This window comes from Oncorhynchus gorbuscha, linkage group LG06 (assembly GCF_021184085.1).
Source record: "Oncorhynchus gorbuscha isolate QuinsamMale2020 ecotype Even-year linkage group LG06, OgorEven_v1.0, whole genome shotgun sequence".
Taxonomy (NCBI): Eukaryota; Metazoa; Chordata; class Actinopteri; order Salmoniformes; family Salmonidae; genus Oncorhynchus; species Oncorhynchus gorbuscha.
Genome location: NC_060178.1, coordinates 36198078 through 36223691, shown reverse-complemented (window position 1 = coordinate 36223691; position 25614 = coordinate 36198078). Strand labels below are relative to the sequence as shown.

At 43.4% G+C, this 25614-nt stretch overlaps 1 protein-coding gene across 1 annotated transcript in view; it reads left to right on the top strand.

Annotated features, from left to right (window-relative positions):
* Positions 1-9121: 9121 nt before the first annotated feature.
* LOC124037893 (transforming growth factor beta receptor type 3-like) overlaps positions 9122-25614 on the top strand; it is a 134437-nt gene continuing 117944 nt past the window's right edge. The window contains exons 1-2 of the mRNA XM_046353105.1: positions 9122-9367; positions 15326-15550. Coding sequence (XP_046209061.1) covers positions 15490-15550 — 61 coding nt within the window. The 5' untranslated portion in view covers positions 9122-9367; positions 15326-15489. The remainder of the gene's footprint in view (positions 9368-15325; positions 15551-25614) is intronic.

Sequence of the window (25614 nt, the reverse complement as noted above, 5' to 3'; positions counted from 1 at the left end):
TTTCTGTCGGCGCGATGCGTGGAGAAACCCGTTGGCTGTACCGCCCTGGATAGCGTTTTCCCAGTAAGCCATGTCTCCGTAAAGCAGAGAACGTTGCAGTCTCTGATGTCCCTCTGGAATGCCACCCTTGCTCGGATTTCATCAACCTTGTTGTCGAGAGACTGGACATTGGCAAGAAGAATACTGGGAAGTGGTGCGCGATGTGCCCTTTTTCGGAGTCTGACCAGAACACCGCCGCGTTTCCCTCTTTTTCGGAGTCGTTTCCTTGGGTCGCTGCATGCGATCCATTCCGTTGTCCTGTTTGTAAGGCAGAACACAGGATCCGCGTCGCGGAAAACATATTCTTGGTCGTACTGATGGTGAGTTGACGCTGATCTTATATTCAGTAGTTCTTCTCGACTGTATGTAATGAAACCTAAGATGACCTGGGGTACTAATGTAAGAAATAACACGTAAAAAAACAAAAAACTGCATAGTTTCCTAGGAACGCGAAGCGAGGCGGCCATCTCAGTCGGCGCCGGAAGTCTCAAGTCGGTGGCCCGTTCCTGTAGGTTCATGCTCTACAACATCCGCAGAGTACGACCCTGCCTCACACAGGAAGCGGCGCAGGTCCTAATCCAGGCACTTGTCATCTCCCGTCTGGATTACTGCAACTCGCTGTTGGCTGGGCTCCCTGCCTGTGCCATTAAACCCCTTCAACTCATCCAGAACGCCGCAGCCCGTCTGGTGTTCAACCTTCCCAAGTTCTCTCACGTCACCCCGCTCCTCCGTTCTCTCCACTGGCTTCCAGTTGAAGCTCGCATCTGCTACAAGACCATGGTGCTTGCCTACGGAGCTGTGAGGGGAACGGCACCTCAGTACCTCCAGGCTCTGATCAGGCCCTACACCCAAACAAGGGCACTGCGTTCATCCACCTCTGGCCTGCTCGCCTCCCTACCACTGAGGAAGTACAGCTCCCGCTCAGCCCAGTCAAAACTGTTCGCTGCCCTGGCCCCCAATGGTGGAACAAACTCCCTCACGACGCCAGGACAGCGGAGTCAATCACCACCTTCCGGAGACACCTGAAACCCCACCTCTTTAAGGAATACCTAGGATAGGATAAGTAATCCCTCTCACCCCCCCCCTTAAGTTTTAGATGCACTATTGTTAAGTGACTGTCCCACTGGATGTCATAAGGTGAATGCACCAATTTGTAAGTCGCTCTGGATAAGAGCGTCTGCTAAATGACTTAAATGTAAATGTAAATGTAAGTGTTCCCTTTATATTTTTGAGCAGTGTATTTACATACATACACTACCGTTCTAAAGTTTGGGGCCACTTAGAAATGTCCTTGTTTTTGAAAGAATAGCACATTTTTGTCCATTAACTTATCATCAAATTGAACAGAAATGCATTGTAGACATTGTTAATGTTGTAAATTACTATTGTAGCTGGAAACTGCTGTTTTTTAATGGAATATCTACATATGTATACAACTAGCACACCTGTGTTCCAGTGGCACGTTGTTAGCTAATCCAAGTTTATCATTGTAAAAGGCTAATTGATCATTAGAAAACCCTTTTGCAATTATGTTAGCACAGCTGAAAACTTGTGCTCATTAAAGAAGCAATAAAACTGGCCTTCTTTAGACTAGTTGAGTATCTGGAGCATCAGCATTTGTGGGTTCGATTATAGGCTCAAAATGGCCAGACACACAACTTTGTTCTGAAACTCGTCAGTCTATTCTTGTGCTGAGAAAGTAAGGCTATTCCATACGAGAAATTGCCAATAAACTGAAGATCTCATACAATGCTGTGCAACAGCGCAAACTGGCGCTAACCACAATATAATGAGGAGTGGGAGGCCCCGGTGCAAGATGACAAGTACATTAGAGTGTCTAGATTGAAACAGACGCCTCACAAGTCCTCAACTGGCAGCTTCATTAAACTGTACCCGCAAACACCAGTCTCAATGTCAACAGTGAAGAGGTGACTCCGGGATGCTGGCTTTCGAGGCAGAGGTCCTCTGTCCTTTTGTCTGTGTTCTTTTGCCCATCTTAATATTTTATTTTTATTGGCCAGTCTGAGATATGGCTTTTTCTTTGCAACGCTGCCTAGAAAGCCAGCATCCCGGAGTCACCTCTTCACTGTTGACGTTGAGGCTGGAAAGGGCCTTCCCCAAACTATTACCACAAAGTTGGAAGCACAGAATTGCTTTGAAGGTACTATTTAATGAAGCTGCCAGTTGAGGACTTGTGAGGCGTCTGTTTCTTAAACTAGACACTCTAATGTACTTGTCCTCTTGCTCAGTTGTGCACCACGGCCTCCCACTCCTCTTTCTATTCTGGTTAGAGACAGATTGCACTTTTCTGTGAACGGAGTAGTACACAGCGTTGTACAAGTTCTTCAGTTTCTTGGCAATTTTTCACATGGAATAGCCTTCCAATAGCCCAACAAGAATAGACTAACGAGTTTCAGATGAAAGTGCTTTGTTTCTGGACGTTTTGAGCCTATAATCGAACCCACAAATGCTGATGCTCCAGATACTCAACTACTCTAAAGAAGGTTAGTTTTATTGCTACTTTAATCAGCACAATAGATTTCAGCTGTGCTAACATAATTGCAAAAGGGTTTTCTAATAATCAATTAGCCTTTTAAAATGACACACATGAATTAGCTAACACAATGTGCAATTGGAACACAGGAGTGATGGTTGCTGATAATGGGCCTCTGTTCGCTTTTGTAGATATTCCATAAAAAATCAGCCATTTCCAGCTATATTAGTAATTTACAACATTTACAATGTCTACACTGTATTTCGGATTAATTTGATGTTATTTTAATGGCCAAAAAATGAGCTTTTCTTTAAAAAACAAATAACCCCAAACTTTTAGAAAGGTAGTGTAATTCTGGAAAGCAAGTTCTATGTGGATACGTACTGGGATATGATCCGGGTAGCTTACGAGAATAATATTGATGAATACATTTACATTTACATTTAAGTCATTTAGCAGACGCTCTTATCCAGAGCGACTTACAAATTGGTGCATTCACCTTATGACATCCAGTGGAACAGTCACTTTACAATAGTGCATCTAAATCTTAAAGGGGGGGGGTGAGAGGGAATACTTATCCTATCCTAGGTATTCCTTAAAGAGGTTGGGTTTCAGGTGTCTCCGGAAGGTGGTGATTGACTCCGCTGTCCTGGCGTCGTGAGGGAGTTTGTTCCACCATTGGGGGGCCAGAGCAGCGAACAGTTTTGACTGGGCTGAGCGGGAGCTGTACTTCCTCAGTGGTAGGGAGGCGAGCAGGCCAGAGGTGGATGAACGCAGTGCCCTTGTTTGGGTGTAGGGCCTGATCAGAGCCTGGAGGTACTGAGGTGCCGTTCCCCTCACAGCTCCGTAGGCAAGCACCATGGTCTTGTAGCGGATGCGAGCTTCAACTGGAAGCCAGTGGAGAGAACGGAGGAGCGGGGTGACGTGAGAGAACTTGGGAAGGTTGAACACCAGACGGGCTGCGGCGTTCTGGATGAGTTGAAGGGGTTTAATGGCACAGGCAGGGAGCCCAGCCAACAGCGAGTTGCAGTAATCCAGACGGGAGATGACAAGTGCCTGGATTAGGACCTGCGCCGCTTCCTGTGTGAGGCAGGGTCGTACTCTGCGGATGTTGTAGAGCATGAACCTACAGGAACGGGCCACCGCCTTGATGTTGGTTGAGAACGACAGGGTGTTGTCCAGGATCACACCAAGGTTCTTAGCGCTCTGGGAGGAGGACACAATGGAGTTGTCAACCGTGATGGCGAGATCATGAAACGGGCAGTCCTTCCCCGGGAGGAAGAGCAGCTCCGTCTTGCCGAGATTCAGCTTGAGGTGGTGATCCGTCATCCACACTGATATGTCTGCCAGACATGCAGAGATGCGATTCACCACCTGGTCATCAGAAGGGGGAAAGGAGAAGATTAGTTGTGTGTCGTCTGCATAGCAATGATAGGAGAGACCATGTGAGGTTATGACAGAGCCAAGTGACTTGGTGTATAGCGAGAATAGGAGAGGGCCTAGAACAGAGCCCTGGGGGACACCAGTGGTGAGAGCGCGTGGTGAGGAGACAGATTCTCGCCACGCCACCTGGTAGGAGCGACCTGTCAGGTAGGACGCAATCAAGCGTGGGCCGCGCCGGAGATGCCCAACTCGGAGAGGGTGGAGAGGAGGATCTGATGGTTCACAGTATCGAAGGCAGCCGATAGATCTAGAAGGATGAGAGCAGAGGAGAGAGAGTTAGCTTTAGCAGTGCGGAGCGCCTCCGTGATACAGAGGAGAGCAGTCTCAGTTGAATGACTAGTCTTGAAACCTGACTGATTTGGATCAAGAAGGTCATTCAGAGAGAGATAGCGGGAGAGCTGGCCAAGCACGGCACGTTCAAGAGTTTTGGAGAGAAAAGAAAGAAGGGATACTGGTCTGTAATTGTTGACATCGGAGGGATCGAGTGTAGGTTTTTTCAGAAGGGGTGCAACTCTCGCTCTCTTGAAGACGGAAGGGACGTAGCCAGCGGTCAGGGATGAGTTGATGAGCGAGGTGAGGTAAGGGAGAAGGTCTCCGGAAATGGTCTGGAGAAGAGGGGAGGGGATAGGGTCAAGCGGGCAGGTTGTTGGGCGGCCGGCCGTCACAAGACGCGAGATTTCATCTGGAGAGAGAGGGGAGAAAGAGGTCAGAACACAGGGTAGGGCAGTGTGAGCAGAACCAGCGGTGTCGTTTGACTTAGCAAACGAGGATCGGATGTCGTCGACCTTCTTTTCAAAATGGTTGACGAAGTCGTCTGCAGAGAGGGAGGGGGGGGGGATTCAGGAGGAAGAGAAGGTGGCAAAGAGCTTCCTAGGGTTAGAGGCAGATGCTTGGAATTTAGCGTGGTAGAAAGTGGCTTTAGCAGCAGAGACAGAGGAGGAAAATGTAGAGAGGAGGGAGTGAAAGGATGCCAGGTCCGCAGGGAGGCGAGTTTTCCTCCATTTCCGCTCGGCTGCCCGGAGCCCTGTTCTGTGAGCTCGTAATGAGTCATCGAATATACTGATATTGTGACTGAGTTTATCAGGAAGTGTATACGAGATGTTGTACCCACTGTGACCATTAAAACCTACCCTAACCAGAAACCATGGATCGATGGCAGCATTCACGCAGAACTGAAAGCGCGAACCACCGCATTTAACCATGGCAAGGTGACTGGGAATATAGAAGAATACAGACAGTGTAGTTATTCCCTCCGTAAGGCAATCAAACAGGCAAAACCATGCACACCTCCAACTCAATCATCAAGTTTGCAGACGACACAACAGTAGTAGGCTTGATTACCAACAATGATGAGACAGCCTACAGGGAGGAGGTGAGGGCTCTGGGAGTGTGGTGCCAGGAAAATAACCTCTCACTCAATGTCAACAAAACAGATGATTGTGGATTTGAGTAAACAGCAGAGGGAGCACCCCTCTATTCCACACCGATGGGACCGCAGTGGACACATCACTGACAAACTGAAATGGTCCATCTACACAGGCAGTGTGGTGAAGAAGGTGCAACAGCTCCTCTTCAACCTCAGGAGGCTGAAGAAATTTGGCTTGGTGCCTAAAACCCTCACAAACTTTTATAGATGCACAATTGAGAACATCCTGTCGGACTGTATCACCGCCTGTTACGGAAACTGCACCACCTGTAACCACAGGGCTCTCCAGTACACCTACAGCACTCAATGTCACAGGAAGGCCAAAAATATCAAGGACAACAACTACCCGAACCACTGCCTGTTCACCCCGCTATCACCCAAGGCCATTCGACTGTTAAATAGCCATCACTAGCACATTAGAATCTGCTGCCTATATAAATAGACCTGAAATCACTGGCCCCTTTAATAAATGAAACACTAGTCACTTTAATAATATTGACATATTTTCTATGACTAATTTCATATGTATATAATGTATTATATTCACTGTATCTTAGTCTATGCCGCTCTGACATTGCTCGTTCATATATTTATATGTTCTTAATTACTTTACTCAGATGTGTGTGTATTGGGTATATGTTGTGAAATTGTTAGATATTACTTGTTATATATTACTGCACTGTCGGAGCAGGAAACACAAGCATTTAGCTACACCCGCAATAACATCTGCTAAACACATGTATTTGACCAATACAATTGCATTTGATTTTGAACTGCGCTCAACATGCAGATGGTGTTTCTTAGGCAGCCTAATTTCTTTTCACTTTTGACCAATCAGATCAGCTCTGAAAAAGATCTGATGTGAAAAGTTCTGATGTGATTGGTCAAAAGACCAATTAGTGGAAAAAATATCAGAATTGGGCTGCATGTGTAAATGCAGCCATAGGAAATAGAAATATAATTAATGTTAATTTGGCAGAGTTGCTTTGTAAGTGTCTATTTTAAACACAGACAATACTTCAAACTTACAAATAGTGCCATGATGAACCACAAATACATTAGCATTTGTCTGACAATACAGTGAGGACAATAGAAGGGTGAGGAAGAGGAAACAGTTGTTGGCTTGCATCTTCATAGGAATCAGGAGGAGTGGTATTGCAAACAGCCACAGGAGGGCAGTATTATGTTTTATAAAAAAATCTGACATGCTAGGACCAACTAATTCCCCAAAATAGGTTATATTGCGATTATTTTTTCTGCACCAGATGAACAGGCTGTGCCATTCTGTTGGCTAGTCCTTGATTTTTTTACTCTATTCAAACTGTAGGCTATTGTCCAATTGGCATCTTTTGATGCCTTTGCATGTTTCCTCATTCATACCTTAGGTAAAAAGCATTATCACTCTTTGTGAGACAGTGGTCAGTGGTTATACACCACATTTCACAGAGATCATTGCTCATGTGAGAAATGGTTCCTGTGACAAACTGTGTAAATGAACAACTAGTTAACAGAGTAGAGCCAAATATGCCAAAGGCACATCCCTTGGCTGGCTCACAATAAAATAGAGTGTGGTTTGACCTTGCATCTGCAACGGTTTTGTCAAAATCGAAGCCAAATGTATTTTTCCCCTTACTCTTCGGGTTTATATTAAAATGTGAAGAATTAATTTTTCATACAAAGTTCCTTTCCTCTTTTTAGCCAATTCTCAAAGTGACTTTTTATTTTATTTTCACTGACCTGATAAGTAGGCTACTACAGGATAGCATACTATACTAGATATAGTGCTACTTTTACTTCACAGAAATTCAATGATATCATGTTATTTTTATTTTCTTATTCATACATTTTTTTCTCCCTGTCTGAGATGTCAGCCTACCCTAAACCCAAACATTGAACACAAATAAACATAAAATACGTGCAGGCCTTTCACCTTCATCATACATATGTATGAGATGTAAAATGATTTTAGCCCTTTGAGCGTTAGCTTGTCAACTCTCAGAAGCAGCACATCAGTGTTGCCGTGAAGGTATCAAGGTGTTCCATAACAAAGTTTCCTCCCCTCCCGTCACAGGTGCCGGCTAATTAGTGGCAAATCCACTCTGAAATTTGTGTTGTACCCTTCCTTATAGCATTTACCTCTCTGTGGAGAGATGATTTTTTGCTTTGCTGTGATGTCTGTTTGTTCAGAGATGTCGAGGTAGGTACATATATGCAGGAAATAATGTCAATATCCTCTCTAACACAGACACACATGTTTGTTTGACTATCCTCGTGGGGACCAAACAAATGATTCCCATTCAAAATACTATTTTCTTTTAAACTAGCCCCTAACCCTAAATTGAACCCTAAACCTAACCCCTAAACCTAAAATAGTGTTTTGCCTTGTGGGGCTCTGCAAAATGTCCCCACTTATCAAAATGTTCCCTGTTTTACTATCATTGTGAGGACTTTTGGTCCCCATGAGGATAATAAAACCAAAAATAAACATGCAGACTTGCTTCCTTCCGTCCCTCTCCTCGTCCCAATTTGGGCTTCAACCAGGATCACCATTCCACAAAACCTGTGCATGGCAAACATCTACATTGAGGTCTCAGACCGAGTGACGTCACTGATTGAAACGTTACTAAGCACGCACAGCGAACAAGATAGTTACATAGACATGCCAGATGATAACTCTGGGAGGCGGAGAGCATATGGAACATTTTACTATTCAACTTTTTTTAAACGTTAAATATAGCCCCCTTGCAGAAATCTACATTTGTATTTGTTCTACATATTCAATTGTTTTCCTATTTTCTTGACCATTCGATGCTAACAAAACAGTCATGTAATAAACATGTAGCCGTTGTTAGGTTATGTCAATGGCATGAATAGAGAAAACCAAGGAACATGGGGGAGAGAGAGAGAATACTTCTGGCATATCTTTAGACAGTTTTAGAATTCTGATGCCCGTCTGATGCTTTCCCTTGACCAGGGCTCCACTACTCCGGCCAATGTTTTTTTGGCAATACAATTGTTCCCTGATTGGCTGAACGGGGTGTGTAGACAAGTAGTTGAGCGCAAGGAGAAACAGTTTCGTGCATGTGCTCAAATATGTTGTGTGCGCACGCAGAGTTAGCAATTCGCGTGTCCGGAATGTGTATAATTTTGTATTTGTGCATGCGTTGAAACATTTTGTGCTTGTGCAGGTGAAGCCTAACAGGCATGCACATATTGTTTTCCTCTCACGATTTAGAGGATACAAGTCTGCAACGTAACGTGCAACCGAATCATTTGGGTTCACACCTTAATATCTGTGTGCACGAACCAGCCTTCCCTCGTGTTAGACTTGGCATCAATAAAACGCCATAGCTCCAACTTGGTTGGTCATGGTTTTCTCAACTAAAAAAACAACAACATTGGAAAATGCTGCTGGAAGAGTACAAACATTGGCCTTTAATATGAGTAATGTCATATTTTAACTTCCCCTGACATCCCCATAACTTCATTTTAAATCCCCATGACAATAATCTGTTATGAATTAGATAGTTCTATTAGCCTATATTGTGTGTGTCTAATGTCATAATGTGCAATCTGTTTTTACCAATAAATATACTTGCACTTGAATGACAGCAGGGCCGCAACTGTCTCTTCGTCTCCAATGACAGCATTAATCTCTTGATTGATGTAGCTAGTCTACCTTGTACCCTCCTCCTATCACAAGACCCACCCCCAAAATGAAGTTCTTAGTGAAAAGGGGGATAGGTAGCCTATTTCAAACTTTTAAGCGATAGTAGTGGACTCACTATCCATAAACTTGGACAATTATGTAATCTGACAACTGACGTTGTTTTCCAAGGAAGCGGTTGTGTTTTAATGATATTCAAAGGAAAGGAAAGGATACATTTCGCATCCATTCGAACCGCTGCAAGGCAAGCTACAACTTCCAACAAAGTTTACTTTGACATTTCTGGAGATTCTGCATGGTAGGCTACGTCAGAAGTTTTACACGTTTTCCAACCTGTTATGCTAGCGTATAGCAAGAAAAAGAAAGAATTACGTTGAGCCTACATAGTACATTGTTTTATGAAAATCATTTTTATAATGTACACAACTCTGACTCTGAAGCAAATAATTAGTATGTCCGCGGCTCACAGCCCCTCACTGGATACAAAATACGGCACGTTTTATGTCTGATGTTGTTTGATGGACAGTATTTTTACAAGTGAAATTTGTGGTGGACTGTGTTACACATTCGCAAACCAAAAAGTGCTTTGGCTTTTGTTTTGATGGTTTATTTGATAACACGGCACAGTGCTGCGCAAAATGTTCTTCCGATGAGTACACATGAAATTCAGCATTATGGGTGTTTTTACTTATCTACTTGTATGACTTCCCATGCTGTCATGGCTAAACAACTGTCCCAAAATCTATTTGCAAACATAACATGTTGAGTATATTGAAACATGCTCTCAAAACCAAATACACATGGCAGTTGCATGGTCACCTACAGCTACCCATTCCCCTCTCAATTGATGTCACCATTGTTGCTTCAAATATGCAATTAATGGTTTATAACTGTCTATAACTAAAACAAACAAAGTAATGTAGGCTTTATGATAGTAGGTTACATTCGTATTAGACTAGGGTATTTATTTGTGCAACCTTTGATTGAGACAACAAGGTCAGAGGATCAATGTTGGGAATTAAGTTCAAAGTTACACTACTGACCTGTCATAAACATATAGCATCTTCGTAAACATATAGCATCTTCGTGCTGAACATCAATCTTCTGTGTTATTTTGTTGTGTATCCCTGCCTTCAACAAGTTGTGTTCCAGTGTGACGTCACTGATGTCAAAGCAATGCATGATACAAACTTACTTCCGATAGGATGTGAATGCATTTGCAGTAACGATTGGCACGTTTGCAGTATGCATGTACAGTATCTTCCTTTGGTTTGACTACTCACGAACTAATGCTGATTTTGTCATTTTAGGAGCCGTTTTCAGAAACCCGTTTATGCATCATAATAATGTTATTGACTCTTGATGAAAGTGGACATACAGTAACTGTTTCCCTTGTCATGATGAAATAATATCCGAGATATAGTGCATCTGATATGGGAAAAGTCGTGATTAATGTCGTTATAAAACATGATTCTAAAAAAAAGCTTTTGATTTCAAATTGAGCTCTGTGTCAGAAAGCTGATTTAATTGCTTTCTAAAGACTTGCTTTAGGGAGTTCCGAGGAGGATGATTATTGTGCAGCTCTGAAGGGCATGGTAGGTAGAGTCTGGGGCATGATAGACTGTCTTAATCAGGTGACGCTAAGCCCATTGTACTGTATAATGAGACATACTTATGTTTGATAGCAACTATAGCTTTGTGCCAATGTTTTGAATGATATATTTTTGATAGCTTAGCTTTTACCTGTGTTTGATAGCTGAGGTAAGGGCGTGTACCTATTCCATGGTGTCAGAAGTATGAAGACGGGTGAGAGACCTGTGACTCATGCCTTAGGTGAGGTGATGAAAACACACAAGGTGAGGCCGTGCCTGATAACAAAGCATGCCCTCAGTCTCTATATCAGTGAATAACTGCACTGACTCAGAGAGAGAGAGAAAAGCAGAGCCAGGGAAAATTCCTTGAATATGTGCTTGTTGGTGCTTGTGTGTATGTACTTAGTTGTGACTCACTCTTATAGATCACAAATACTGTCAAGGGCCGGGTATTGCCATGGACCTCACAATATTATATTATCATGATACTTAGGTGCCGATACGATATATATTGCGATTCTCACGATTCCATATGTATTGCGATTCGATACCATGATTTTATTGCGATTCGATGTTCCAAACATATTGCTCACCATATGTCTTCTGCGGAGGGATAAGAGAGAGCCATGAGAAAACGAGTTACGATCAGTCATGGAATAAAATAGCTGAAGACAAATTGTTTAAAAAATACATGTTAGATGAAGAACAGGCTATGAAGGAAGAATACTGGAGTTTTGGTGCCGGTACAGCCAACTAGCACAAAAATAATATTGCGATATTGTCAAAAATAATATCCCGTTAAGTAACTATCGTCGCCCCCCCCCCCCGCCCATCACTAGTGTATGAGCGGAAGATCTGGCTGTATGTGTGTGTGTGTGTGTATGTGTGTTGCATGTGGGTTCACTCACTCAGGGGTCATAGGCATAGTAAATAGTACACAGATGGATGGGGAGAGTGTGCAGCTGGTCAGTCCCGGTCACGCACACACACACTCACACATGCATCAAGACTTGCGTCCCTAGTGTATCCTTGCATTGACACTTGGCATTGCACTTCCACAAGAGGGGATGTGGAGAGGGAAGATTGGTCTCTTCTGAACGACCACATTTTCTATTATAAACAAGTGGAGTTACTCTAGTCTGCATCATCGGTGTCTTACGCAATTGAGAAACGGAACTTTGTTTAGTCTGAAGAACCAGCCAGCCTACTTCACTCAGTGAAGTCGTGAAATGACAGCAGACAAATGTGTCATTTTAGGCTATGAAACTACTCCGTTTTCTAGTGCAGAATCGTAGTTCGTTTTCTGGAGGGGTCGTTATCCAGATGGACTAATGTCCAGATGGACTAATGAACTGAGATTAGGTGGTTGGGGATGCTCATTCAGACACATTAGCCGGATTTAATAGGTGATTTCTGCTTGATCCGGCACAAGAGTGGCCGAGCATGCAAGTAACTGGTCTCTGGGTGGTTTGGGACCGGCAATGGACATCCTTCATTACACAGCCTTTTCCCTCCTTTGTTAGATAGGAGGGACTTACATTAACAGCCCTATTACACCGTTGATTCATAGTCCGCCTACTAGAGACGCCTAAAACTCATAAAACTGTTTTAGTACCATTTTTGCATTAGACCTAGATGTGACCATGGGCCATATGTTTCAAGCGTCTCAGAGTAGGAGTGCTGATCTAGGATCAGTTTGGCCTTTTAGATCACAGTTAATACGATTACATAGACAGGCTTGACTGATCCTAGGTCAGCACTCCTACTCCTAGACGGTTGCTACATACGGCCATAGTAGTACGTTCGTTCGTTCGTTCGTTCATCTCAGTAACAACTCTGCCTGTTTCGGAAACCTTGTGGCATTTATGCTCCCTCTGACGCTGCAAGAGTGTATGGTACTTCATAGCTACTTATTATGTTCAGTCTGGGTTCTGCAGTGTTTCTAATATGTTTTCCAGAGCAGCTTGGAGTGAAATGGTTGCTCTGCTTGGACGGACGGCTGGAGTTTAAAGAGAAGTCACATGAGGTGATCCTTCCGTTACGGCAACAAAAAGTCTGTCAACTTCTCGTGTCGGTTTAAATCCAGAGTCCAGACCCATGCAATCAACCAATAGAATGGTTGACTTGACTCTTTCACGATAGACTTGGCCAGTGTTTTTCTTCCCCTCTGGCAACAATTAGGCATAATGAAAGTGCCGCTGAAGCAACTGTCACAGCCCTCAATCTGATCTCTGGGAGCAAGCAAAACCCTTCTGTCCGTTTATCTTTCTCAGCACTTTCTCTTGTTTCGCTCTCCTTGCCCTGGGCCACTCTGTGCTCTGGTGTCACAAAACAGTTCAGCCCTGGCCTCAACGCTGTGTGAATAATATCTTGTCATCTACTTTCCCTTTGATATGGTCTTTGTCCTAGAGAGGAGAATAAGAGGGACACAGTTTACCTCCACATGAAGGGGGAAGAGGGGCATTGGGAACGGGGCCCACAAGTCAAAAGGAGGCACTAGCCCCGCCCAGCGAGCTGGAAGTGTAATATTTGCGTGATCCTCCAAAATGACTGCCCAGCCCACGCAGCCGCCTGGGTCTGAAAGGCCCTTTGTTCCAGCCGCCGTTTGCTCTGTGGAGCACAGCAGGGCACCTCCTTAGGCTTCCGTCCGTCCGTCCAGCTCTCCTCCCATGCACTCTGCTGCGGGAAGGTGAAGAGGTGTGTGAAGTCGGAAAGAGACAGAGATGCTCCATCTGTGACATGACCACATCTCTCTCACTCGGATCTCATCACTGGCCAGGCGGTCACATCAGATGACCAGCATGTCTTCTTTCACCAGACTTGTTAAGAACCGACGGCCGCCATGGTCCATGAGCGCTGCTGGCCACTGGCCCAACTATTACATTTCCTATAGGGTAGATTCTGAACTCATGTTGCTTTAAGTTGGGTTGGCAGGTAAATCTAAGGGGAACAAACATGAACATTTAAATACGATTCTGACATTGACACGTCAGATCATCACGTGATAAGGCAAACAGTACATACAGAGTAGAGAAATACAGCGCACAATGCATTCATTAAGTCTGTGTTGGCTCGACAGAGCGAGGAAACCAATGGGGCTGGCCCGTCAGGACTCTGCACTGGGGTCCTAATCTGAAGGGCTTTACTGCAGTGTTGCATTCCTGTGTGTGCTGCATTATTGCTCTATTGTTCAGAGAATCCACTGCTTTTGTAAGGTAATCCCAACAAGTCAATGAGCTATGAAAAAGGTTTTTCCCTTTTTTGACTGATGTTGTGATAGTGATACTGAGGCAGGCTTATTGTTCACTTATTATTTGACAAAATATTTCAACATCTTACTTTTTAAAGAGAAAAAGTTCAATCTGCTCATAGTCTGTTTGAAGAAGAAAAAAACAAACAAACAGTTTCACCCCAATATAACTGAATAATAACAAGGCCTGTCACCATGTTGAAAAATATCCAGGATAAATTACATTCAAAGCATATTTTTGATCTAGCTGGTCCCCTACCTTATATGCTGTAGCCAACTTTTCTATAGTTGTCGAGCCATACATGCTGTATCTTTGGCATGCCAACAAATGGACACCGAGAGCATTTGGCTAAGACACAGACAGACTGGACCACCAGTCTAATTCCAATGCCTTTGTGTTTGTGAAAATGACTGACAAGGTTTTTTTTAAAGACTGATTTCATGTGGATGACACATAGTTGTTGCATTGTTGTTACCTTTTTTGACATATCAAAGCTTTGAGTTGCAAAATGTTGAGAACCTGTGGTTTAGAACTACAATACAGACGCATTTAATTAAATATAATGGTAAAAAGACACGTTTTTTATTAATATTATTCTGTTTTATCGGGACATATGATCCGTTTGATTATCCATTCATTAATTTGAGAGCATTTATTGTTATTGTGTTAATATGAGGAACAATAGCAATTGAATGAATTGAGACCATAAGGATGTTATGGTCCTTAGCCCTATTAGAGAGGGTGGGCTAGCAGAATGTGAGCTTAGTTATCCCTGTCAAGTTCAACAGTTCAGCCATGGTCATGCTGATTAGCACACACGGTCAACCCCACCACCGCTAAGCAGTTTAGCCAAGACCCCGGTGGAGGATCCAGTCTTTCCCAACGATCTCAATTAAACTGTGTGAAATCACCCCAGACCATGTTCAGAAAACAGGGTTTTCAAACACCCACCAGCCACCCAGCAATTCCTCAACCCTCAGACACCCCTCTTTGATAGACCGGGCATGGGTTATGGTGGGGTAGGTGGGTGGCCGGTATGGGTACCAAAAACAGGGACCTTAAGAACTCACATGACATCTAATTATCCCTATGAGATTAATCCTCCTGGTCTCCGGGCCGCTGTCTTCCTTCTTTCTCCCCTCTCTCACGTCTCTTCTAATCAGTCCAACAGGGAACTAGATCCTAATGCCCCTTCTGTTACTTACCACGTCTGCGTCCCAAATGGCACCCTATATACTGCTTTACTTTTGATCTGGGCCAATAGGGGTATGGTCAAAAGTAGTGCACTATGCAGGGAATAGCATGCCATTTGAGACACACACTCTCTCTGACTCTGCTCTGGCCATGCTGAACGGTTATGCACCACATTTCTCTGTCTAACTCTCTCTCTACTTCATCTCATTCACTTTGCAGCTGGCGCTTCTGTGAGGTTTCTCTCTACTAACGGACTGTGAGGTGAAAGAAGAGTTGTCCTTGTGAGGAACCAGGAGGAAGGGAAGGCCGGCCAGTGACCACATCCTGTCCTCTTCTGGAGAAGCTGTAGGCCAGTACTACAACAGTAAGACTACAATACTCTGATGGCATTCAGACCCATTCTACCCCTGTTGCTTCTGGCATTCTGCTGCTCAGCATTTGCAGGTAAGTTATGTTTGGCTGCATATCTGTAGACACAGGGATTTGAATGATATATTACAGGCTATACTTTTTATTACAAGTTTTCTCAGAAAGATAAGAATAAAGGCTTTTGGTAATGCTGTAGCAATCATTGAAATGGAAACGGTATGTTTAGAGAGAGATATTCTTCTCTTTGAGGGAGTACACGTGCATGCTTTATTCGATTGAGGCTTCACTGTGGAAGGCAGCCAAACAGTGGAATCACTCGTAGGAACTGGAAGCACACTTTACACTCCAGGCCTCGTCAGGACGAGCCTAGTGTTGCCTGTTTTTGTCAGACAATCACAAATCGGTACACACTTGGGGAATTTCCACTGTCTCCCCCAGCAGGCAGGCAAGCCTCCCCAGAGCAGAGAGTGGTTGTCAGAGCTTTGAGACTGAGGCAGGGTTGCGGCAGGGTTGAGGCAGGGCTCAGCCAGGGTTGAAACAGCACTGAGGAGGCAGGGCTCAGCCAGGGTTGAAACAGCACTGAGGAGGCAGGGCTCAGCCAGGGTTGAAACAGCACTGATGAGGCAGGGCTCAGCCAGGGTTGAAACAGCACTGAGGAGGCAGGGCTCAGCCAGGGTTGAAACAGCACTGAGGAGGCAGGGCTGAGGCATGGTTGAGGCGGCAGGCCTGAGGCTGGGATGAGACTGGGCTGAGGCAGGGGTGAGGAGGCAGGACTGGGACAGGGAGATTTGCATTAAGAATGTTCTGACAGCTTCAATCTTATAGCAGGTCCAGAATGCCTCCATGATGCCTCCACATTGATTTGCCTTCAGACGAAGCCAAAAGCACAGTGATTTATAGCCATTTGGCAAGGCAGACCACCGCGAGAGAAGAGAAAAACAACAACAAGCAAACAAATAGGATGAAGCTTTGTAGGAAGGGTGTCGGCTGTTGAGTCCAACATTGGATCCCACTTTAACCAAACTTCATAAACTCCTCCTAAGACCTATGTAGATTCTTCAGAAATCATTCATAAGTGAATGGAAGTAATGACCTTTTATGTAATGACTATGCTTGTCAATGATTTGTGAAGCATTTATCTTGTTTTTATTAAGAATTGATGAATGTCCTATACGGCCTGTAATGTGTGATCTAACAAAAAAAACATAGTTCTGTATTGTGAGTGCCTGAAGTGGAACATTTTGATAACAACCGTAGGAAAGAACTTACTAACACATCAGCTTTGACTACAGCCTATTCTCTGTAGGCAGTAGCCACTCTCTCCGGAGACTTGATGTTGACCATATAGCGAACAATAGCGGTCCAGGCAGTATCTGCTCTGAGTGGAGCAAACACTATCTCTCCCACATTGACACAATGAGCTCACGCATGATGTTTTTCACTAAATTCCTCCACATGCACTCGGCTGCCAGCATTGTTGCATTTCATAGTGGTGGAAAAAGTTCAAAATGTTCATACTTGAGTAAAAGTAAATATACCTTAAAGCTGCAATATGTAACTTTTTGGGCGACCTGACAAAATGGACAAAGAAATGTGAGTTATAGATCTGTCATTCTCATTGAAAGCAAGTCTAAGAAGTGCTAGATCTGTTCTATGTGTGTTACTTCTGTGCTTCCCGTTCTAAAGTTACATTTTTACGTCTTTTACTTTTGGTTTTGTACACCAGCTTCAAACAGCTGAAAATACAATATTTTTGGTAATGGAAAATATATTGAATAGCGGTTTAGATGGTACAATGATTATCAAATCAAAATGTATTTGTCACATGAGCCGAAATCAACAAGTGTAGTAGACCTTACAGTGAAATGCTTACAAGCCCTTATCCAACAGTGCATGTCAGAGTTAAGAAAATATTTACCAAATAAACTAAAGTGAAAAATAATTAAAAGTTACACAATAACAATAACGAGGCTATTTACAGGGAGTACCGAGTCAGTGTGTGGGGGTACAGGTTAGTTGAGGTAATTTGTACATGTATGTAGGGGTAAAGTGACTGCATAGATAATAAACAGTGAGTAGCAGCAGTGTACAAAACAAATGGATGGGGGGGTCGTCAATGTAAGTAGTCCGGTGGCCGTTTGTGGCTTGGGGTAGAAGGTGTAAGGGAGCCTTTTGGTCCTAGACATGGTGCTCCGCAAACGCTTGCCGTGCGGTAGCAGAGGAAACAGTCTATGACTTGGGTGACTGGAGTCTCTGACAATTTTATGGGCTTTCCTCTGACACAGGCTATTGTGTAGGTCCTGGATGGGAGGAAGCTTGGCTTCAGTGATGTACTGGGTCATACGCACTACCCTCTGTAGCACCTTACTGTCAGATGCCGAGGATCCAGTTGCAAAAGGAGGTGTTTAGTCCCAGGGTCCTTAGCTTAGGTGTTCCTTTTGTCCAGGTGGGAAAGTTCAGTGTGGAGTGCGATTGAGATTGCGTCATCTGTGGATCTGTTGGGGCAGTATGCGAATTGGAGTTGGTCTAGGGATCCGGGAGGATGCTGTTGATGTGAGCCATGACCAGCCTTTCAAAGCACTTCATGGCTACCGACGTGAGTGCTACGGGACGGTAATCATTTAGGCAGGTTACCTTCGCTTCCTTGGGCACAGGGACTATGGTGGTCTCCTTGAAACATGTATATATTACCTATGATGAAAATTACAGGCTTCTCTCATCTTTTTAAGAGGGAGAACTTGCACAATTGGTGGCTGACTAAATACTTTTTTGCCCCACTACACACACACACACACACACACACACACACACACACACACACACACACACACACACACACACACACACACACACACACACACACACACACACACACACACACACACACACACACACACACACACACACACACATTTTAAGGCCTACCTTCAAACTCAGAGCCTCTTTGCTTGACATCATGGGAAAATCAGCCAATTTCCAAATGCCTGAAGGTACCACGTTCATCTGTACAAACAATAGTACGCAAGTATAAACACCATGGGACCACGCAGCCTACATACTGCTCAAGAAGGAGACGAGTTCTGTCTCCTAGAGATGAACGTACTTTGGTGAGAAAAGTGCAAATCAATCCCAGAACAACAGCAAAGGACCTTGTGAAGATGTTGGAGGAAACTGGTACAAAAGTATCTATAGTCACAGTAAAACGAGTCCTATATCAGCATAACCTGAAAGGCCACTCAGCAAGGAAGAAGCCACTGCTCCAAAACGGCCATTGAAAAAGCGAGACGACTGTTTGCAACTGCACATGGGGACAAAGATCGTGCTTTTTGGAGAAATGTCTTCTGGTCTGATGAAACAAAAATAGAACTGTTTGGCCATAATGACGTTATGTTTGGAGGAAAAAGGGGGAGGTTTGCAAGCCGAAGAACGCCATCTCAACCGTGAAGCACGGGGGTGGCAGCATCATGTTGTGGTGGTGCTTTGCTGCATGAGGGACTGGTAGACTTCACAAATTAAATGTCATCATGAGGATGGAAAATTATGTGGATACATTGAAGCAACATCTCAAAACATCAGTCAAGAAGTTAAAGCTTGGTCGCAAATGGGTCTTCCAAATGGTCGCAAATGCGTCTTCCAAATGGTCAATGACCCAAGCATACTTTTTAAGGTTTCGCAAAATGGCTTAAGGACAGCAAACTCAATCCTATAGAAAATGTGTGGGCAGAACTGAAAAGGCATGTGCGAGCAAGGAGGCCTACAAACCTGACTCAGTTACACCAGCTCTGTCAGGAGGAATGGGCCAAAATTCACTTCAACTTGTTGTGGGAAGCTTGTGGAAGGCTCTCTGAAATGTTTGACCCAAGTTACACAATTTAAAGGCAATGCTACCAAATACTAATTGAGTGTATGTAAACTTCTGACCCACTGGGAATGTGATGAAAGAAATACAAGCTGAAATAAATCATTCTCTCTTCTATTATTCTGACATTTCACATTCTTAAAATAAAGTGGTGATCCTAACTGACCTAAAACAGGGAATTTTTACTAGGTTAAAATGTCAAAAACTGAGTTTAAATGTAGTTGGCTAAGGTGTATGTAAACTTCCGACATCAAATGTATATATATATATATATATATATATATATATAATATCATATCGTTAAAATATACGGTATATCGCCCAAGCTTAAACTACTTAAATGTAGATTCAGCTAAATGACGTTGCCACGAGCAGCACCACAGATGTTGCGATGAGCGAGATGCAAGACTTCGCTCTAACGCAGTCACACACAGTATCTACGCATGTGCATGGCTTCACTTCACGCTGTTAGAGCATGGTAGGTACGGGACCGAAACTGCTGAGAAGATTATCCTTGCGCTTCAACGCTCTTAGTTGTTGTGAAAATCTACGACACTTGTTGTTTGCGAAGCATGTGGCATACAGTTCTAGTCTACCTTTAAGTAGTACTTCAAAGTGTTTGTACTTAGTTATTTTACACCACTGGTATTTCTTGCATAGTTCTTATGTAACGTAAATGTGTGCGTTCTTGAGGCACTTATGTTGAAGCATTCCCAATGTCCCAATTCACCTCACACCTCACAGCATAAACACGGATGTACGCATGCACACAGACGGACTGACAGACACACACACACACACACACACACACACACACACACACACACACACACACACACACACACACACACACACACACACACACACACACACACACACACACACACACACACACACACACACACACACACACACACACACACACACACACACACACACACACACACACACACACACACACACACACACACACAGTAACAGTGCGAGAGCTTGGGACTATAAGGTTCTATCGGCATTTTTGTTAAAATGTAGTTTTTGACAAAGCCTTGTTCTGTTCAATGTCCATGTACTCTAAAAGGTCAATAGTTCAGAAGAATACAAGATAAAAAAATTGCTGATGCCATTCAAACCAGTTAGGGTTAGGGACTTTTAACCCAAATCTTAGAAGCGCCCTGTTGCAGCTAAAACCTTATAATCCGTAGCTCTAGAATTGTACCACACTAGTTCATAAAGGACCGGCACAGTTAGTCTTCAATGACATCTTTATCATCACAAGGTTTAGGGTTTCCCATAGGACTAATATTTGTGAAGTCTTGTAAGTGTGAATATCCTACCAATGATGAAAGATCATGATCTTATATTGTCTCAGTCATTGAACTAAGTGCTGTTGAAGTCGTGACAATCTCTTCTGTTTGTCTCTCTGTCTCTGTCTTGAAGAGTCACATCTGCCTTTTAAACTTGTCAGGAGTGCTTTTAAGTTGCGTAATGTTTAAATTGGTCTGTGATGAATCTCTCTCACCGTAATACAATCCAGGATACAAGCCATAACTCTCTGAAGTTTTACTCCAAGCACCTTGATCTCTCTCTCTACCCGTTTTTGTCTGTCTGCCCCACTCTGCTCTGCTGTCTTTCTCTCGCTCTCTTTTCACTGAGACCGTTTGTTCTTTTTGGTGCAGTTATCCTGCTACCTTTTTTGTTCCTTTTGTGTGCCTCTCTTCACCTTGCCAAAACTCTTTATTCTCCCAAAGGATATATTATGGATGGATCGTGTCGACCTCAGGTTTCGCTGCGAAATAAAAAGTGGAAGTCATGCCAGATATGAATTGGATGCACTTGCCAAAAACAGCTCTGGCAGGATGGTGGTTATTATGAAGGCACAACGCAGGGCTGAAGGCTCTCTCAGAAACACGTGTTGAGTGCCAAGGCACTTTTTCTCCTCGATCTGTTCCGTCATGTGTTATGACCTCACAGGCAGCTCGTTCTGATGAGTGATACATAGCCGGGAGAAGAGGGGTCTGTAATGCCAGATTGGGTTGAATATTGTCATGTTGTTGTTCATCTTCTGGATCATTGAGACTCAATTGGAAGGCATGGTGGTACTGTATGTTAGCACATTGGAATGATGACAGACCCATATAGACGGTGCTAAGGATTCACTCATGTCTACTTTTAAGAGCTATAAAAGACAATGGTAACGTGACAAATCAAGTGAGACACCCAGACCCGAGTAACCAATTACTTACAAACCCACTCCACCCTCCCTAGAACCTCAATGATCACCAGATTTACCTACCAAAAGGCACATCTCAATAGGTGCTACATGGCACAAGTGGGGGGGTAGGCCTTTACTCGTTTGTTCTCAATTGCTCCTTTATTGTTCCTGCAAGCAAGGGGGAGGCAGATGATATCCGAGTGCACCATCAGACCAACTGCTCGAATTGCCAAACCCTTGAATGTCTAAAAAACACTATTTTGCTCAAAAATGATTTGTTTTACCTTGAGTGTGTGTACTTTACTGTATGTATACTTGGAATATAGTTTTTTCACTGGAAAAGTTCAAATACAGAGTGGGACTTTATTTTTGAGTGGGACTTTAACTCCATGACTCCAAGTGAAATAAATATGGTTTCAAATACTCTTATAAATTTTACTTTGTTCTCAGTGTACCACATTTCTTAACTCTTTCATTTTATTTACAGCTCGGCTGTCAGACACACACCTCTGGGTGCTAGAAAAGCTGTTTTTCCCCATAGTTGAAGAAAAGGTTAGCCTGTAAATCACCATCTATATCCACAACGCTGCTGTTAAGGCTTGCAGCATGAGGAGGGGACTGCCAAAATGGATTGTGCAACTGTTGTAATCTGAGAGGGGAGGATGGAGGACGAGAGTGGGAGGAGAGAGAGTCAGTCCAAATGGGCACACTCCGCATGCTCTCCCTCACACACACACACACACACACACACACACACACACACACACACACACACACACACACACACACACACACACACACACACACACACACACACACACACACACACACACACACACACACACACACACACACACACACACACACACACACACACACTGAGCCAAACCAAAGAGAGAGAGAGAGTTCCTTCCCAGGACGTTAAAACCAGACGTTGGAGTGTGATTCATGCTAACAGTCAGAGAAGCTAGCCAGAGCGGTACAGAGACTATGGCTGCGTCTCAATTAGTAACCTATTCCCTATATGCAGTAGTGCACTGCTTTTGACCATAGTGCATTACTTTCGACCAGAGCCCTGTGTAAGGAATAGGATGCCATTTGGGACGGACTTATGACTGTGGTGCTATAGGGATGGGGATGTTTACATAGCAACGGGAGCTGTAGTTGCCTGAGCGTCACTACCTACAGGCCTGTGCCGTCCCCCGTGATGAGGCCTTTATCTCAACAACAACGCCTATGAGGGAGGGAGGAGGGAGAGGCGCAGGCATTCTCTCGGCTTGAGAAAGTCATTTTGTAACTAAGTGTAGATGTATTATTGAGATTAATGATGAACAGCAATGGCTGTGTAGGAAGCTGTAAGCTGTGGTACACCCCATGTATTTTTGGAGACTTGAGTGTAGGTGGGGGCCTAACAGGGACAGCCGAGTCAAATAAAATCAAACTTTATTTGCCACAAGAATACAACAAGTGTAGACTTTACCATGAAATGTTTACTTACAAGCCCTTAACCAACAGTGCAGTTCAAGAAGAAGAAAAGATTTAAGAAGGCTAAAATAAAAAGTAGTAATAAAAAGTAACACAATAAGAATAACAATAACGAGGCTTCATACAAGGGGCACCGGAACCGAGTCAGTGTGCAGGGGTACAGGCTAACTGAGGTAATCTGTACATGTAGGTGGGGGCGAAGTGACTATGCATAGGTAACAAACAAACCACAAGTAGCAGCAGTGTACGGAGAGGGTCAATGTAAGTTGTACGGTGAATTATTCAGCAGTCTAATGGCTTGGGGGTAGATGATGTTGAGGAGCCTTTTGGTCCTAGACTTGGCGCTCCGGTACTGTTTGCCGTGCGGTAGTAGAGAAAACAGTCTATAACTTGGGTGACTGGAGTCTCTGACAATTTTATGGGCTTTCCTCTGACACCACCTACTATATAGGTCACACTGAATACGGCCTCTCGGGGGTGTTCATTGTCAGAAAGGCATCACTCAGACACAGGAAAATGCACGCACGTACGCCTCTTACCTAGAAACTTGGCCTGCACTCATGGAGGTTCTTCTCTCTTGATCAGTGAGTCCGAGCTGGCAACACAGAGAGCTGGGTTCCATGTGCCAGTAAGATCTCACCAGATAGAAAATCTGTGCTATCACTGACGCATCTCCTCAACACTTCCTCACATCAGCTAGCTTCCCTGAAAGCACACACACGGAGGGCTCTTCTCACTTGTTCCAGTCTCTAGTTCTCTGTCTCTCTCTCTTTCTATATTCTATCTCTCCCTCTCTTTGTCTAGCTCTCTGTCTCTCTCTCTTTCTATATTCTATCTCTCCCTCTCTTTGTCTAGCTCTCTGTCTCTCTCTCTTTCTATATTCTATCTCTCCCTCTCTTTGTCTAGCTCTCTTTCTCTTTTCTCTCCGTCTCTGTTTTCCTCTATTATATAAATGAAGACGTCCTGATAAAGTCCTGATAACATGTCTTAAGACTGGGGTATGTTCACTTTATTTTGTGCACATTCTTTTTTTTTTTTGGGGGGGGGGCAAACTCAATATACTTTAAAATGACAAATGGAAACTGTGTAGAAATGATAATATAATAATACAATTTCTTGACAAGTTTTTTTAATGTAGCCCCCTGGATCTTGTTGGAGACTGAATGCGTCCCCTGGGCCAAAATGAGTTCAACACCCCTGTCTTACAAAATGAAGAGGCCTTTAAGACAAGGTACAAATCTGTCGTACTGCCCCTGAACAGGCAGATAACCCACTGTTCCTAGGCCGTCATTGAAAATAAGAATTTGTTCTTAACTGACTTGCCTAGTTAAATAAAGTAAAAATAAATACAATTTTAGAATCTCATAGCAAAAGGTCTGAATACTTGTGTAAATAAGGTATTTCTGTTTTTAATTTGTAATAAATTAGCAAAATGTAAAAATAAATATAAACTTTTCGCTTTGTCACTATGGGTTATTTTGTTTAAATTGCTTAGGATAGTATTTATATTTAAAAATAGATTTTAGAATAAGGCTGTAACGTAACAGAATGTGGAAAAAGTCTAGGGTTATGAATACTTTCCAAAGGCACTGTATTTCATGACATATGAGGGTGCAGTGAGGTACCCGATAGTTTGGACGATACTTTTCTCGTCGTTAACACAATGGAAAGGTAAAATGCTTTATAATCTAAATGTGCATGGGCGACAGAGAGAAACAAAATGGTGCAGTTTGAGGTCATGTGGCCGAGAGGGATGTGAGCGCCGGAGATACGGTTTTGAGCATGTGGTTCTGGGCAGGTGTTATGTAGTTGATGTTTGTGTGATGTTGTCTTTTCTATGTGTATGTTTTGTATTGTTAAAATAAAATAAAAACCATAAGCAACAACAATACCACATCTAACCTGCTATTTTCTTATACTTTAATTATGAATAGGTCACATGAAGGAAAACTCCCTATCGTCCATGAGGGCTTAATGTTTGACACCATTGACACCAGATAACAGTGCCTTCATAAAGTATTCACTCCCTTTGACTTTTTACACATTTTGTTGTTACAGCCTGAATTTATAGGATGCAGTTGAGATTAGAGGTCGACCGATTAATCGGAATGGCCGATTAATTAGGGCCGATTTCAACTTTTCATAACAATCGGAAATCGGTATTTTTAGGCGCCTATTTTTTATATTTTTTACACCTTTATTTAATCTTTATTTAACTAGGCAAGTCAGTTAATAAGAACACATTCTCATTTTCAATGACGGCCTAGGAACAGTGGGTTAACTGCCTTGTTCAGGGGCAGAATGACAGATTTTCACTTTGTCAGTTCGGGGGACCCAATCTTCCAACCTTAACTAGTCCAATGCAATAACGACCTGCCTCTCACTCGTTGCACTCCACAAGGAGTAAGGTAAGTTGCTAGCTAGCATTAAACTTCTTATAAAAAACAATCAATCATAATCACTAGTTAACTACACATGGTTGATGATATTACTAGATATTATCTAGCGTGTCCTGCATTGCATACAATCTGACTGAGCATACAAGTATCTGACTGAGCGGTGGTAGGCAGAAGCAGGCGCGTA